General features: G+C 39.4%; 1 protein-coding gene across 1 annotated transcript in view; it reads right to left on the bottom strand.

The window, feature by feature from the left end:
• Window positions 1–10867: 10867 nt before the first annotated feature.
• Window positions 10868–18617, bottom strand: part of CHMP4C (charged multivesicular body protein 4C) — a 28956-nt gene continuing 21206 nt past the window's right edge. The window contains exons 3-5 of the mRNA XM_026495825.4: window positions 17409–17523; window positions 13897–14062; window positions 10868–13713 (exon numbers count right to left, since the gene is read on the bottom strand). Of these exons, the coding sequence (XP_026351610.1) occupies window positions 13649–13713; window positions 13897–14062; window positions 17409–17523 (346 nt within the window). The 3' untranslated portion in view covers window positions 10868–13648. The remainder of the gene's footprint in view (window positions 13714–13896; window positions 14063–17408; window positions 17524–18617) is intronic.

Here is an 18617-nt window from a genome sequence, read left to right as displayed (position 1 = left end):
GTAGCTGTGTTGTTTAGATCTGAATACCATTTTCCCCCTTCAATTTCGGTGTCCTCTCTATCCCTTACAATTATTGTAAATTTCATTATACTTAACTGCTGCATTTCACAGAAGTGGAATGAGTTCATGATTTTTCTTTTTAGGCTTACACTTTATATTACTGGTGATTTTAAGTCTTTGTGAATAGGTACAGTGCACTTCAAATGTAACCAATATTGATTAAAAAAAGTTGAACATAATGCAAACAGGAAACACTTTTGTGAATAATCTTTTAACCTTTTAAAAATCAAGTTCATGTGTAGGTAGTAAAACCATAAACCAGCATTTTAAAATGTGCTTTATTTGTCTATTCTGAGAGTAGACATTTAAAGCACATTATTGAGAAAACCATGTTCCTCAAATAATCTATGTAGTCTATTTCAACTATTTATGATATTAGAAGGGAACAGTGGTCTAGGGTGTAAAAGTAATTTGTCTAGTTTTGAAATGGGTTTTGTTACTTACAGGAATAGAGGAGTTTGGGGATTATGTTAAAAACAAGTCTGTATTCTCAACCAGTAAAGAGAGGAATCTAAATTGTATCCTCTGGGAGATTTTCAAAGAGCTACATATTTGATCCACATTTTAGTTCTTCCAAAAGGTAATAGATTTATCTTTATTGCGTTGCACTTTGCTTCTATGCTGTGGCGTTCTACTAGCAAAACAATCATCAGAACAGGCTGATGCCTGTTATACCACAGTGTACCCTTTATGAGGACTCATGAGAGAAAATTCTCTTAGGTCTCAGCAGCAGTAAAACCAGTGCTTTTCTTAAAGAATTGATTTGTTTTTATCTTAAACACTTTATTACTCTCTCTTTTTTGATTTGGTTTTTGGGCAGCCTTAAGCCAAATTGTAGTTCACTTTAGCTACCATATAGAGCCTTAGGAGTTGTGCTTTTGTGTAGTAAACATGACTTTATTTTTCTTATTTTCTCAACCCCCTTTTCCTCCTTATTTAAGGTCTTCAATTAGAACAGATGTATTTTTCTTCTGATAAAGTCTCCGATTTGAATGATATTTTAGACTACATTAGGGAAGAACTTGTCATAGCCTGTACTAACACAATTACTGCACCACTAAGGATGGCAGTAATTACACAAAACTAAATTATTATTCTCTTTAAAAGACATTCTTAAGTAGGACCAGTGAATATGGAATGCAAACTTAGAAATTAACTAGTGGTAAGCTATGGGTAGGTTCTTGGTTCAAAATACAATATTGATAAACTCAGATTATGGTTTTAACCATCGCCTCAAATCAGAAGACCCCACTTGCCACTTCCTTGTGTATCACTGACAGAAAAGTAGAATGGTGTCATTAGCTCCACACAAAACAATAATAAACAATATGGCTAATGTATACCCAATAGCTAAAGTTAGTGTTTTATTGTGATAGATACAGATAAGACTTGGTATAGACTTCGCCCTAATGAGACGTGTTGCAACCTAGCTAACTGTAATCAAAGAAGTATTGGTTAAATGCTGGATAAAGTTCTTTGCTAAGGTGTGAAATGAAAAGCCCACCTTGGGGTGTTTAAGCCCATATCTTGAGGATTATTTCTTAGTATTAGCTCATCTGCCAGTCCAGTTTTCCAGTAACCCTGTAGAGCAAATACCACCATTCATTGACTAACCCAAAAGTTTCTGTACCCACTTCAAAATAGGAATGGGATAAACTAAATAGTTGTTTTCTCAGCTCCCCTTGGAACTAGGTTTGAGCCTGTGACACGATTATGGCCAGTGTGATGGATAGAAGTGTGCTGATAGCTTCTGGGAAATGACTTGTTTTTCCTGTAAGAGGGTAAGTATGCTGCTCATACAGCCTCTCCCCGTTCCTCTTGTTTTGATCTCAGTTTATGTAGAGAGGTACTATGGAAACCATCTTGCAAATATGAGGTGTGACAAGTATGAGGGAAGAGTAAGGGAATCACAGAGACTAGCCACTTGTGAAACCACTAAGAATTGGTTTTTTGTTAATTGTACCAAGATAAAAGCTATTTTTAATTTGAATTATAGGTTTAACCTTAGGGGGTAAACGGCTTTCAAACAGAAAGACTTCTTCCTGTGATGATATTGCATATTTTGTTAGTAAAGAAAAATAAAGGAGAAATTTTTTTTTCTTGAAAGCTAAAAGAGAACCATCTAGTAGACATATCAAAGATCACTTACTTCTGAGTCTCCTTTTGGCAAACCAAATATGAAGGAGAAAACAATCTATTCTACACATATGTAGTAGTCTGCTCAGGCTGCTGTAACAAAACCATAGACTAAATGGCTTAAACAACAGGAATTTATTTTCTCAGTTCTGGAGGCTGAGTGCCAAGGTCAAGGTGCCGGCAGAGTTGGTGTCTGATGAGGACACTCTGGGTTACAGAAAGCAAGCTCTCTGGTGTCTCTCATAAGGACATTAGTCCTATTGGATCAGGACCCCACCCTTTGATCTCATTTAACCTTAATCACTTCCTTAGAGGCCCCATTTCCAAATACAGTCACATGAGGGGGTTGGGGCTTAAACATATGAATTTGAGGGGGCACAAACATTCAGTACATAACAGTATAGGATAGATCATCATTTAAATGCTTACAAAGATATTTCTCAGTTCAAAAGATTAAAGTAGATAGCCTATTCTTTAATTTGTCAATTGAACAAACATTGACCAAACAATGTTTGGTCAAGAACAAACATTCTTCCACGTGTCAGCTCTGGGTTATAAAAATTGTTAAGAACCACATGATCCCTTCAAGGAGTTCAGACCAATACAGCGTTTTACACAGGCTAGTCCGTACATTGTGCAGCCTTGTGGTAAGTGTGGTGTAGTTGTAGTATTCGTGATGAATTGTGGGAATGAGAAGGCTGGAAAGGAGGGCAAATATTGGTCAGCAGTAGAAGTGTAGAGCTTTAGCTGCTTCTTAAAAGCAACAGGGCCGGTGATGGGTAGTAAGGAGGGCAGTATTGCATGGAGCACTGGGTGTTATACGCAAACAGTGAATCATGGAACACTACATCAAAAACTAATGCTGTACTGTTTGGTGACTAACATAATATAATAAAAAATTAAGAAAAAAAAGTGGCAGGGCATGCCAAGTAGGTCTGCTTCAGCCTGTGCAAGTGGCAAGGATCATTATTCCTAATTCTATTTCCCCTGTCCAGTATATCAATTCTAGCTCCAAAGGAGAAGCCCACTCCCCTGATGTGATAGGCCAAAGAGGGACACACAAACCATACTGCGTACCGTAGACATTTTATTTTAACTTAATGCATGAATATTCATTTGCCAAAGTTCAAATGGAGGTGCAAAGCCTTTGTTTGGTACAATTTTACTAATGAGTGCTTCTGATTTTCTCTTGCTAAGCTGTACCCCTCATGCATTTTCTTTTTTTTTTTTTTTTTTAAGATTTTATTTATTTATTTAACACAGAGACAGCCAGCGAGAGAGGGAACACAAGCAGGGGGAGTGGGAGAGGAAGAAGCAGGTTCGTAGCGGAGGAACCTGATGTGGGGCTCGATCCCATAACGCCGGGATCACGCCCTGAGCCGAAGGCAGACGCTTAACCGCTGTGCCACCCAGGCGCCCCCCCTCATGCATTTTCTGATTCCTAGCTTTAGTTTCAGTAGACAAGGCATACGATGTGTACGAAGGAATCTATGGCAGAAAGCACAATTTTTACTGGTTTTTTTTATCCTGTATTTCTATCTTGCCTATATTTTCATCAAGTCTTTCCAAACTGACCTAGTTTTCCCTAGAAATGATAATTTGTTCTCATATTTCATTGTTTTGTATAATAACCTTATTTAAAATTTAATTTTAGGGGTAACTGAGTGGCTCAGTCAGTTAAGCAGCTGCCTTTGGCTCAGGTCATGATCTCAGGGTCCTAGGATCGAGTCCCTCATCGGGCTTCCTGCTCAGTGGGGAGTCTGCATCTCCCTTTCCCTCTGCCCCTCCTCCTGCTTGTGTGCTCGCTCGCTCTGTCTCAAATAAATAAAATCTTACAAATAAAAATTTTAAATATAGCTAGTATACACAAATTTGGACACAAACTGATGCTTAGAAATCACACAGTTCTCTTGGGAGGAAAGAGGAGTGTGCAGGTGTTTTAAAAAGAAACCACCTAGCCACAAACATTCAGGGTGTCCTGAATGTCAGCACATTTTATACAGAAGATGCAGAACTTAGGTCAATTATGAATTGATCACCAGGATCTCCCTTCCCTGCATCCACCTTCCCCCCACTATAATCCAGTCTCCCACAACAGCCATGGTTTCCTTTTTGAAAAACATAAATCACAGCATGTTTTTTCTCTACTTAAAAACTTTCAAAGTTTTCCCATCATGATTAATATTACAACTTTCAGACATCTTTATCCTTCAAACATGATTTTACTCTCCCAATTGCTCTCCTTAATGGTAGTGCACATGGCCCCTTTTCTGTTCCTTGAGTCTCGTAAGGTCTTCTTCCTCCTAACCTGGCCATATCTCCTATCTAGAATGCTCTCCCAGAATCCTGGCAGGCTCTTCTCTTAAATCATAGGTTAGATATGACCTCTGTAGGCAACCTAAAATGACAGTCACCTCCATCTTAGATTTCTTTTTCTTTTATTTTAAGATTTTATTTATTTTATAGAGAAAGAGCACAAGCAGGGAGAGGAGTAGAGGAGGAGAGAGAGATGGGAAAGAATCTCAGGCAGGCTCTCTGCTGAGCGCAGAGCCCACCACAGGGCTCGATCCCAGGACCTATGAGATCATGACCCTAGCCAAAAACAAGAGGCTGACGCTCAACCAGCTGAGGCATCCAGGGGCCCCATACCCTATATTTTAAATTTGGAAGACTCAGATAGGCTTTATCCAGTTTACAAATGTTTTACGTTCTAACCACATTTCCAAGTGCTGCATTCAATAAATGGCAGCTTATCAAACTAAACTTAAAATGCCTTTTAGATTATAATGTCCTGGAAATTTGTATAATGTTTGCAATGGGACAAAATGGTTTTGAACTGGTAATTAAATGATAATGTAATAACATATTTATCTAGACACACAGGGCTTGAGGGAATCAGTTAGTGACGAAAGGTAAGTGAAGATTTCTGTAAAGACTCTAATGGGAGATAGCAAAGTGTGCCAGACCAAACACAGAGATGACTGCAGTTTTGAAGTCTGCTAAAAAAAAAATGACAACTCTGACTACCTCAACTAAACAGGCAGTGCAAAAGATTTACACCATAAGGATACAAGTGAGCAAGGAGATGGCTCCACCTGTCCTCCCCAGTTCCTCATGAAGGCCTCCTAGGTGGTGCTTCCTGCAGCACACGTGGGGTGACTGAGTGCCCCAGTCACAGGAGCCAAGAAAGCACTGGCCTTCTGTGCTTTCTGTGCCATCAGGCTGCAGTAGGACCATGTCAAGTCATAAAGGTCTTCCTTTACGGAAGTTCCTTGCAGTTCCAAAATACCTGACAATTCTGTTGAGTGTCTTCTTGAGTGCAGCGGGCCAAGGCCTGGCCTGGCCTGGCCCTAGCTCATAAGAATAAGGAGGTGGCTGGCACGGAATTTCTTTGTTAGCCTAAGTCTATCAATCACCAGCACTAATCTTATGCCTATTAATCAAAATAAAGTCTGTTTTTGCTTAAAACAGAATCATGTTTTTACTGTGGTAAGTAGACAGGAATTAGAAGACAGCGGAAGGAGTGAGAGTTGGCCCATATTGGATTAACTAAAGTATACATATAAAAGAAGACAAAGCAACAGCAGCTCATGGGCTCAAGTCCCCGTGGATACAGAAAGATGAGCAGAGGAGTGTGCTGGATACACCAGGCAGACACAAGCAGCCAGGCACTCCGTCTGGTATGTCCATAAGGTACACGGCAGACCTCTACCCTTCAGATACTAAATCAATGATTAATTTAATTGGGTCTTGGAGAAGTTGGTTTTATAATATGTGAACAACTTTATGTTCAAAATAAGACTTCAACTGTATGTACTGAAAGAGAAAACATTTAAGAACATCTTTCACTTTTTTAGCCAGATAATACATGAATTCCTCAGTAAAAGTTGATGTAACTTACATAGATACATATTTATAATGCCTTCCTCAAAATATTTTTTTTAATCTGTTGGGTTTTACTTTTCTGAGCATTTCATATCTACGAAGCATTTCCTAATTTTCTCCAGTTCTTAGAGCCCCAGAACTTTCCAAGTTCACTTGCCTCTTACCCCAGTTCCAGTTAAGAATATACCTTAAAATTGAACAGAGCTATGTTTGAGTTTTGGTTCTGCTTCTTACCAAGTGGGGCAGATTATTTTGCTTCTCTGAGCCTTGGTGCTCATATAAAACAAAGATAATTATAGTGCTCACCAGTTTGGTATGCTGAAAGCAGTACCTGTGAAAGCAGGTGTCAAGTGCTCAGAAACATTTGATGCATTGCCCTCAATTACCCAACACTTTGTCATCTGTATCCATGCAGGCATTTAATCAACAGAAGTTATTGGCCATCTACTGTGTGGTAGGGCACATGCCTGACATGTGCGGCAATGAACAAGGCCCTTTGTGACCCAGCTCTTTGTGTGACCTTCCTCCTAGGATGCCCAGGAAGTTAGACTCACAGTGCCTGTACATTCCTCCAGCAGAATACTTACTACTTCATATTGTACTCCTTTGTTTTCAGTCCATCCACCACATAGACTTAAGCAGCCCTTGACTGCTTATGCCATAGCACTGAGATACACACGCCAGGGGTTCAATATATTTGTTGCACATGAATGGATTGTGACCAACCTTGGAAATAACATTTTAAAATTGGGTATTTGGAACTCTTAGCCCCCAGTCAATTAATACTTTATAAACTACTCGCAAGTCCACATTGGACCTGGGGGGTTCTATTCTAACTAGGAATACTTTAGAAATTAGCTGGTCCAAACTGCATGAAGCCCTTTCGTAGAAAGTCTGCTATGCCCACAGAAGCAACAGTGATCAGGAAGGATCTGCGTGGTTGTCAGGTGGCAGTTTGCAGACAGACCCTACTTCCCTAGACATGAATCCTAGAACTTGTATGCCCGAAAGTCCGTCAAGTCTTCTGCTCCAAACCTCTCGTTTTGCAGATGAAACCTCAAACCAGAAAAACTATAGGAATGCAGTAAGCAAGTGGTGGGGCATCATGGAAAAAAGTCTCTGTGGCTCCCGTCTAGTGCTTCTCTTTCCTATGTTTGGTTGTATCCATAAAGACTTCGTGAATGAGGTTTCATAGCCATTTATCTACGAATTCTTCTCCAGAGCCGGTGAAGGGAGAGTTCTCAATTTTGTCCCTGAGCCCAGGTTCCAGTTCTCCCTCTTGATTTAGGTTGACAAGGGATGTTAGTGAAGAAGGGTCATGAGTCATGCTTTAATACCAACAACAGCCAGGATGAAGGACTTCTGACATGAACCTAGCTGCATGCATCATACCCACTTCTCTGAAGTCTTTGAAAATCGCTGCCCTTCCAATGCCTGGAATCTCATAACTAAGGAGAACTGCTCCTCTGAATTAATGGAAACACGTGTCCCCTCAGTCACTGCTACAATCGTGCAGCCTCTCTTTTTGCCGATGAGCAGTGAAAACTTTCCTCTGAGGCTGCTTGTTAGAGAAGTTGCCTCTGTTGTGTGTACGGCTGAGCAAGGTTGCTGGGTCCTATAAATTCCTTGAGTAGACCAAGGCCTCTCCTGAGGGCCACTCTGGGCATCACTGCAACCCTGATCTGTTTCTTGCCCCTGGCAACACTACCTGACTGGTCTGCAAGATGCACTGGAGTGTGAGATGAAGCAAAAGCAAGGATTCCAAAGACTACTTACTTTCAGTTAAACCATATGGCCTGTCTTGTTGTCTAGTTTATAAAGAACCATTTTCAATTCTAAAGTTTCAATTAATAAAATCCAACTGCTATCAATTTCCCACGAACAGAGCAGCCTACAGGCCATTAAGCGGGCGTCTTGTCTTCGCCTTTCCGATGAGCTTAGAGTGCCGCCTAGTGGGAAGGATGTGTACTAGCACTTGATAACAAACTCGGTAGAGGAAAACACTACCAGGGGAGATGTCAGGAACGCAACAAATGAAAATTCCAACAGTCTCAGTACTCTACTGCTGTTTCACGGGTTTGTCAGACCTAAAGGAGGTATATTCCAATATTGATCTCGACTATCTCATTTAAGAAAGTGTACTACCTGAATGAGGGTATTCATCCCACCAGATCTCAACTAACCTAAATAGGATTGTATTTCATTTACCATAGAATATTTTGGTAAATTTTTCCGTTTAACTTCGTAAGGTAGGAACATGAAATTGAACCATGCCTTACCCATTTTTTTTTCTATCTGAAATGCTAAAAAGTCATTATCAGCTAAAAAGTCATTATCGGGGGGCGTGGGTGGCTCATTCATTTAAGCCTCTGCCTTGGGCTCAGGTCATGATCCCAGGGTCCTGGGATGAAGGCCAGTATCAGGCTCTTTGCTTCTCCCTCTGCCTGCTGCTCCCCCTGCTGTGCACGTGCTCTCTCGCGCGCGCGCGCTCTCTCTCTCTCTCTCTGACAAATAAATAAACCTTAAAAAATAATAAAAATAGTCATTATCAAATTTTGATAAACTTTTCTATTTATTCAATTCTGTTATTTTCCCTATTTAACACTGGGATGCCGGCTACACAGCATTGATAGGTGCCTGTTTTTTTAAGTTCTTAATTGTTCTGTACCAGAACTCCTCCCCACATTTTCATTCTCTCACGTGCTCTTTATTCCTTTACAAAACCTTTTTCTTGTTCTTTATTTTTTTTAACTTCAGCTAGTTTTCTAAAAATTGTATGTCTGATTTTTTTGTCACCTTATTTTGAAAAAATAAATTTTTTTCTCTTACTCCGTATCTTCCTTTTGAGGAGTTTGATAATCCGAGAGCACTAGATTTGTTCGAATAATTAGAAGACGGAAAGCTGCTATTTGACTAGATAGAAATGGGACATTTTCCCATACTGTCAAAACCTATCACAGAAGCTAGAAAACCACCTGGATTTTCTACTATTTATCCCACTCCTTCCTCAGCTGAATTTCCACTCACTGGATGTTAGCCTTCCTCTTCTCTCTACAGCTGCAAGTTTTTTACTCCAAAGTCTGATGCTTCTACAGATTATCCCTTGCTCTACAGCCCTCTAATGATAGTGGCTCTAAACACCTCAACTTTGATGTCTAAAGCCAAACTGATCCTTTTCATCCCCAGCCCCCACCCCAGGTCTGCTCCTGTCCTGATATCCCTTATCTCATAGAAAATGGCCCAACTATAAGCCAAGTCACTCAAACAAGAAATCAAGGATTATCTATGACTCCTTGGACACCTTTGACCTTCCTCTATATCCAAACCCCATTGCCATGCTCTCAGCTCAGGCCAGCCTCTCAGTAGATGTCTCCGTGTTCACTTTGCTCCTCTCCAATCTGTTCTCTATTTTTGTGGTACATTAAACTTTGTAAAATGCAAATTGATCAACATTTAAGAATCCTCCATTGACTCCCAAATTTTTCAGCATAAATCCGAACTCCTACACTAGGGTATACAAGGCCTTCACCATCTGGCTCCTAGCAGCCTCGTCTTCCTCACTCACGGTCCTACACCCAGTGTTCCAGCCATCCCAGAGGCCAGCCTACCCACCTCTACCCCCCTGCCTTAGCTACCGCTCAATGCCTCCTCAGACGAGTTCCTTCAGTACTTAACTCGGAACAGGCTGTCCAGAAGGCCAGCCTAAGGCATCTGCGCAACACTGAAACACCACATTGCATTGCATTGTCTTTTTTATGTGCTGGCCCTCCCCCAGCTAGACTTCTTGAGGGCAGCAACAGTTGTTATCCATTTTTGAAAACCTAATGCCCTACAGAGTGGTTGTTATATTCGTTGGAGAAGTTGAGACCAAGATGATAATGGAGAACCTTTGTGACTTCTTACCACGTGCCTGGTGTGACTTCTGCGATTTTTCTTTGTGACTTCTTACCATGTGCCTGGTCTAGACTTCTGCGATTTTTCATTACTTAAATTCAAATAACCTTCTAGGAGAAATACCAGTTAAGAGTCTAATGTTTTGCTATGAAGTGTTCACCCTTTTCACAGTCTGGCTCTCTGCTGCCCTCTTCACCCAAGGAAAGGCAAGGAATGGTCCTTTCTTATGTTCTACTACTGGCCTGGAACTATTTCCCTAAGGATTTTATGCCTGTGTGTGTCATCTTGTGAGGGAAGTGCTAGTATCAGCAGAGGTGTAGGGAAGAGATTAAGGAGATAGGTATTAAATGAAAGGAGACCTGAATTCAAATTCTTAATCTTAATTTAGCAATTGTGTGGCCTCAGGAAGGTGCTTAATGTCTTTGAGCCACTTTCAATCTATTAATGGCTACTTATTTTATTACCTACTACATGAATACCTATTTCATTGCCATGTTTTACAAACTAAATGAAATATTAAATAAGACCCTTTGCACTTAGTTGGCATGTAGATACCATACGACAGATGGTGATAATTGTTATTTAAGATACCTTTGTTGCTCTGAGAATTGACAAGAGCATAAAGAAGGCATCTGTTAAGCATTAACTTTGTACCGAGTACTCTACTAGCCTTACATACATACTCCCATTTAAATCTCACGACAATCTGATGAGATTAATTGTAGTATCCTTTTAGTTCATTCAAGAATTTCAGCCTCAGAAAGATTAAGAAACTTTCCCAAGTTCACATTGCTAGACTGTGACCTACCTAAGAGTAGGATCTGTGTCTTGTTTAAATTCCCACCATCTATCATCGAGTAGTTTTTGGCAAACAAACACATGAACAAATGAATGAATGAATTGGGCAACATATAAATGAAAATATAAGCCTTATTTTCCAGGTAGCACAGACTTTACATGTATCACACTCAAGGAAACAAGTCTTACTGAAATATTAAGAAATCATGCAGATTGTTATTATGGATTCATAAAAGGTACAGAGTGTTACACACCACTTTATGCTGAATCTATTGGTTTATACAATATATTTCGGTTCCAAGTGTCTCAGGAAATCTGTGGCCAATTATTAGCTGACCACTAATGGAATAGAGACTTCAAGGGACACACACAACAAAGAATATAGACTTCATAAAATTAGTTCAGAAAGATAATTAAACAAACAAGTACAAGAATCAACAACAACAAACACTAAAAGTGGGTTATACTATTCAAATATATAATATTGAAAATGTCCCATTTTCAACAAAAAATTACGAGACACACAAAGCAACAAAAAAGTATGGTCCACACACAGGAAAAGAAAAAATGAAAAAACAATAGTGTAGAATAGAAACTGTGCTTTAAAAAGCCCAGATGTTAAACTTACTAGACAAAGACTTTAAATTGGCTATTTTAAGTATGTTCAAACAATTTCTAAAGAGCTAAAGGAAATGATTAAACTCTCCAGTTAAAAGAGATTGGTGAATGGATTTTTAAAAGTAATATCCAATTACATGCTGTCTACAAAAGACTCACTTTAGATTCAAGCACAGATATAGATTGAGAATAAAAAGATGGAAAAATATATTCCATGCAAACTGTAATCAAAAGAGGTCTGGAGTAGCTATATTAATATCAAACAAAGTAGGCTGTATCACAAAGATGTCGATATTAAAGAGATGGCAGGAAAACCAGAGGAAACTTCTAACTTGTACTTGACTGGAGCTTGGGATAGAGCTCACGGTGAGAGATATACATGATGACAGAATCATGATTTATTAAACTCTGTGGGTGTGTGTGTGTGTGTGTGTGTGTGTGTGTGTGCAGGAATCTTCCCCACAGATTTCCTCTACTCAGTAAGACCACCAACCTATCCCTGCAAAGGCAGTAAGCAGGAGAAGGGGGTGGAGGGGGCACCAGAAGTGCTCACTTCATTTGTCATTTGTCTCTCTCAGGAATCACAGTCTACTGCGGCCTGTTGTCCAATGTCTGTAAACTATTGTTTCATGTATTTTGTCCAGTTGTCTAGTTGTTTGAGGGTGGGGGGTAAATCCAGTTCCTGTTATTCTATCATGGCCCAAAAATATGTAAAAAGTTCATAGTCATTCATTTAGTAAATGTTTATTGAATACCTAATGTATATGAGGAACTGTGCAGAATCCTGGGATGCACTATTGAACTGGAAGAGGTACAGTCCATGCCCTCATGGTTACCCAGCCCAGCAGGGAAGAACAAAAATAATTAAGCAATCATTCAAGCAATATGAACCCTGATAGATGATTAGAGAGAGCAGAGTACTGTGAAAGCATACAACAGGGAGACTTGATTTAATCTGTGCAATCAAGAAAAGTTTCCTGAAATAAAGAACATTTTAACTAAGATTTAAGGAATAAGTAAGATTTGGTATGTGTGTGTGGATAGTGGGAAGACTGCTCAGAACAACATATGCGAAAGGCCTGTGGCAGGATGGATCCATTAGAGATCAAGTCCAACCCTTAGAGTTCCCAATGAAGAAACAAATGTTTGGAGTTTATGACATAGATGATCATACTGTGTTAGCAGCACAGCAGGGGCTGGAATCCAGGACTCTTACCTCCAGCTTTAGTGTTCTTTCCATTCCACTACACGGCTCAGCAAATGTAGGGAATACTAGAACATTTTATATAATGACATTTGTCATTTTATGGTCCATGACATATTATGGGCAATACATAATTTTGTCATTTATTTTCATTTAAAAATAATTATGACCAAAATTTTAGTCATGATATACTTTCAATTGCCTCTATTTTTATGTATTTACAAGGAATATGCCATAAAGGGTAAATAAATGTACAAGAGGGCACAAAATAGAAAAGAATGAACATTCACACATTCAGCACGCCAAAGCCATAACAGCATCATAATGGCCTGGGAGTGTTAACATGGCTTCCTAAGTGGCTAAATTATACCCAGGAGATCCTCGCTCAGCAGTGTAAGCTGTTAGTGCTTTAAGACATTTTGGGAAGTGCATCCATTGCCCCATTCCAAGCTTAATTGCCATAATAAATGTCAATTAAAGCTCCTTTAAGATTTTAAACTGCAAAATTCAAATGAAACTACTTATGTATAGACTCACACAAGACTTCCCAACATGAAGTCTCTCCTACAAGAGACATGGTGTATTTACATTTACCATGGGATAGATATGTTCTAACAGATACATACAGCAAACTTGCATTCACTTAGAAAAGAAAGTTTTTTTCTCTAGCTATCAACACATCACTTTTACATGGCTTATAAACTGTTACATGTTTTATATGTTAATAGAAGCCCATTTTCTTTCAACAAATGTATAGAGAACACCAACTATGTGCCGGGACCGGAAATACAGTAGCATGTAACAAGATAGAATGCCCCCACCCACCAGCATGGGGAGATCCTCCAAGATGCTAGCAGGAAGTCCCTTTCCATCCCTGATTGGATGTGTACACATGAGTCTTTGTAACTTTTATTTATAAGGCTTAAAAGACAATTACTCATCCAGTGTAAATATAAAACAGGGTCTTTGTTAACTTTTGAATGTGGCAAAAACATTTTTTTTATGTCTTATGTACAGCTCATTAATTTAGGTGTCAACGAATTCCATTTTAGTTTAAGTAGCCCAAGCTGTCAATTGTTTGATATCATCATCCTCTTCTTCTGTCCTCCTGGAAGATGCTGGAACATAAAATGGATAAAAATGAGCAATTGGTGACATTCACACCTGCAGCACGGAAAACAGGTTTGCATACAGGTATTTAAAGGTATATATTTATGAAATAAAAAACAAGTGCTAAAAGGGATAGATCTGACTATTTCACGGAACTGTCTGACCATAGGCAGTTGAGGTGGGCAACAGACCTGCTCGGGATCGATGTGCAGTGGAGGATGTGCCTGACATTCTCCCTGGCATTCTATCTGGCTGTGCTGGGAGGGAGGAAGAAGGCACATTTGGAAGCCGGATATTTGTCATCTTCTTATTTAATTCTTCCTGCTCCAATTCTTCAAGTTCTGCCATCAACTCATCCTGAACATAGGAGAAAGAAAGAATTATGGAGTTAACGTTTCAAGAAGTGGGTTTCCTCAAACACAATAATAAGAACATCTGCTACCCAATTGATATGTGAGAACCCAGTGAAATGGAATATTTATTTTAAAACTAAGTCTTTTTTGCAACACTGAGCAATGATTAAAAAATGAATATTTTGGGTTGTGCAAATTTGTCGTAGTTAATCTTATAATACTTCAGTAAACAGTTATTCAAGTAATTTGTGCTAGCTGAATATATAACCTCCACAGTTTCTAGGAAATTTACACCTTGCATGTCATTTTCTTTTTTTTTTTTTTTTAAGATTTTATTTATTTATTTATTTGACAGAGATAGAGACAGCCAGCGAGAGAGGGAACACAAGCAGGGGGAGTGGGAGAGGAAGAAGCAGGCTCATAGCAGAGGAGCCTGATGTGGGGCTCGATCCCATAACACTGGGATCACGCCCTGAGCCGAAGGCAGACGCTTAACGACTGAGCCACCCAGGCGCCCCTGCATGTCATTTTCTAACGTATCTTTTCTTTTCTACTGTAACAAATTATGAATCTGTAAAACTTTAATTGAAGAAAATAAATATTTTCTTCTTGGCTAATGTTTTTGAAAATAAAACAACAGGTATAGCAAAACCGTAATGTACAGAAAGTAAAAAGAATCAAAGATACTATGGTTTCTCTGTTAAATTACCAAAGTCAATATAAATCATGCTGTGGGTTTGGTTTTAGAAAACTTCCAACTCAAGGTAGGTACACTGTACTTCCTTCTTTTAGCTACAGTGTCAGAGAATCTGGTTTAATCCTAAACTATTCTCTGCCCTAAGAACCTTCGAGAGGCAAGACCCGTTTGAGACTTTAAAGGCATAAGTCATCTTATGTCAGATATAACTACAGTAGTTAGATCTGACTGGATCCATGGGTACTCACGTAGAGTCCAACCCCCTCCCCCCACTCCAGGAGAGGTTGGGAGTCAAAACTAAATTTGTCATTATTAGAATTCTAAGACTGTCACTATTAGAAATGACCTAAGGCACTCCTATATTAGATCAAGGAGATTCTTTGTTTATTCATTCATTCATCATTGAACGAATTCATTGAGAGCTCACTCATGGTCAGGTATTGAACTCAATGCTGGGGATGGAAAGTTGAATTAACAGTCCCTACACTTAAGGAACTCATTATCAAATGTGGGAGAAAGGTAATAAACAAATCATTATCTTATATTAAAGTGAGAGTAACAATACTCTGGGCCAAGACAGGAGTTACTTAAGCCAACCACAACATTTGATCAAGTCAATTTATATCAGATGTGCAGCAAGCTTAATGATTGTCTGACCACTGTTAAATCTACCTCATGAAAAGGAAATAAATCACGAAAGTGTATGTCATCACTTTGACAGGCCAGTGAAATAGTATGGCCAGGGTACTTGTGTGCTTTCGGTTTTCCACAGGCAGTATGAATAAAGTGCCTTCAGAATGAATATTCCGATGCCTACTTCTGCTCAAAAAATAAATGGGAATGAATATAGCAAATATAGCAATGGCAGAACACACTATCCTACACTGAATGTGTGCCTGGATTGCCAATAGCACTTGATCGTTATCAACAGCACCAAGAAGATCTTGATAATTTCTTTAGCAAACATGACAGAATAATCATCTCCTCCATCGACTATAGACTTTGAGTACCAAACACTTGTTCACTGATAAAATAATTTTAGAATTTAAGAAACTTCAGAGATAATCTAGCAATCCAGTAATTTTTCTCTTACAGATGAGAAAACCAAGGGTCAGAAAAATGAAGAGACTTACACAAAGTTGAGTAAAAAATGGCAGAACCCAGATGTCCTTGTGAACCCAGAGCCCTTTCCACCATATCATAATGCACTCATTAGATGCTTATTAGTCTAACCAGGGTTAGGCAACATTTTCTGTAAAGGGCCCGATAATAATATTTTAGGCTTACTGGCCACATACAGTCTCTGTTGCATAGCGTTCTCTGTTCCTATCGTTATTGCTCTTATTTTCTGCAATCCTTTAAACATGTAACATCCTTAGCTCAGGCACCATACAGAAAGACCATGGGAGGGGTGCCTGGGTGGCACAGCGGTTAAGCGTCTGCCTTCGGCTCAGGGCGTGATCCCGGCGTTACGGGATCGAGCCCCACGTCAGGCTCCTCCACTATGAGCCTGCTTCTTCCTCTCCCACTCCCCCTGCTTGTGTTCCCTCTCTCGCTGGCTGTCTCTATCTCTGTCAAATAAATAAATAAAAAATCTTTAAAAAAAAAAAAAAAAGAAAGACCATGGGAAGGATTTGGCGTAAAAGCCAAATTTTCTAAACCCTGGTCTACACCATTTGGGAGGGGGGTTTAATTTTAATTCCAGTATAATTAACATATAGTGTTATATTAATATCAGGTATGTAGCATAGTGATTCAACAATTGTATGCGTTACTCAGAGCTCCTCATGATAAATGCACTCTTAATCCCCTTCACCTGTTTCACTCCTCTCCTCATCCACCTGCCCCCAGAAAAACCACCAGTTTTTTCTCTATATTTAAGAGCCTGGTTTTTTTATCTCTTTCTTGTCTTTGTTTTGTTTCTTAAGTTCCACATGTGATAGTCTACAGCATTTTTAAAAGTTGTTGACACTCAATTCTCATTTTCCAGGTTTCCATGGACCACATCCCACTTAGTAGATGTATCATTTTTAATACCACCTAGATGTAGGAAGTCAGATTCCTACCAGTCAGAGAACTGGAAACACTTCGAAACATACACTAGTCCTACTTATGTGTGCTTTGAGTAGAACAATTGAAATTCACAGTTCAGACGCCACCATTATAATTAGAGTCTCTATTATTGGACTGATTAATCTAAATGGAATGTGTGTGTTAATAATGCCACTCTACATTTATTTTGTTTCATAGCCTGAGTAATAAACAGAGGCCGACTAACCTCTAATTTAACAACTACAGAGCATGATAAGTCTGTTCCTTGCAGAGTGACACAATCTGCTTTGTTTTGCCCAGATGTGTGAGCACTGGGTTCCTTGTAATGGTGCTATTTAGGCTTCAACCATTAAAAGTCACTAACTCTACATAATCACATGCTGCCTTCCTTAACAGCTGAAAACTTAATTACAGGGTGGTTTGCTAAACCAGAGTAATCTTTCTTTTAAATCAGGGCTACCAGCACTTCATTTTCCCCTAAAGAGAAGTACATCACTAACAAATATATCACTTATTCTTTAATAATATTTAAGAAAATATTTAAGAAACCCTGCCTGCTATATCAACCACAACGCTCCGTTCTTTACACTGCGTCACCTACCTCATCAAAGTCATCGCCAAACCCAACCCGTTGAGAAAAGGCTTCTGAGATTTCTTGGGCAATATCCTGCTGCTCTGTGATCTCTTGCATCAAATCATCTATTTTGTTCAGATCCCTGGGAGATAATATGTTGTTGAAATATTTTAGCAGTTTACTTTAAAATTATGAATTTAGATATAATCCCACATGAAAAATGAGTCAATGTAAACTCTTCGTTATTTCAGTAGGATAGCAAAAATTTCTGGTGATAAGATTTATCAACGTTAACAATAACTTGCATTTCAAGAAAATCAATAATCCTGCACACACACACATATTTTAAATATTTGATAAACAGCCATTACATGTGGGAGTCACTAGAGACTATAACAATATTTGTAGATGCATTTTGAAATTTTGTCTGGTAGGTAGGGCATACGTAGAATTTAATATATGCTATGTATCAACTCATCAGGAAATGGTGCCATGGACCACCAAGGACCACCATGACCAAGAGAAGCTGTGGCAACACTTAGCAGTCACTATCTGACAGCAGCCTTTTAGAGAAGCTGAACTCTGGAACCAGAGATTTTCTAGAATGCCTCATGGTTCTGAGATCCTGACTCCCTGAGGGCTTTCCCACAGCTACTGATGGCAGGGGGAGAACACTAATGAGAACAGGGTGAGGCCTTGGCAGCCCTGAGAAGGATCGACACCTTTGGCACAGGAATCCAGGTAGCCCCAGGCCCATGACGGACAGCTGCTCTGAAGACAGTTTGTAGCACCTGAACGCTACCCAACCTCCCCACCCCCCCCTCCCCCAGCCCCAGGACCCTAACCAGCAGCCTAAGCTGTCAGTGTCTGAAGACCAGGATCTGGACTGCTTCTCTACCACCCTGTTTCTGAATCATTCCTCCAACTCTGAAGCTAGGGCAAACTGACGGCATACCAGAGAAGTGACAATTTTCCTTATTATTAAGCAACCTAAACACTGAAATGGTGACTCCCGGTGGAAAACACATTTCGCAAGTTTCCCAGACTCTATATATGGAAAAGCCAAGTATTTTTACATAAAAAGCTTTCTTTCAGCATTCACCTCTCACCCCTTATTTCCAATTATTATAATTATATTTATAACAAATCTACAAGGAACTTATTTATGAAAAGGAGTCAAGTTTGGGCCTGAGGTTGAATTTTTCTCAAAAGGAATACAGTGGAAAGCAGCTGTTC

The sequence above is a fragment of the Ursus arctos genome, unplaced genomic scaffold, assembly GCF_023065955.2.
Source record: "Ursus arctos isolate Adak ecotype North America unplaced genomic scaffold, UrsArc2.0 scaffold_6, whole genome shotgun sequence".
Lineage (NCBI taxonomy): Eukaryota > Metazoa > Chordata > Mammalia > Carnivora > Ursidae > Ursus > Ursus arctos.
Note: the sequence above shows the minus strand (reverse complement) of the source record. Positions and strands in the feature narration are given on the sequence as shown.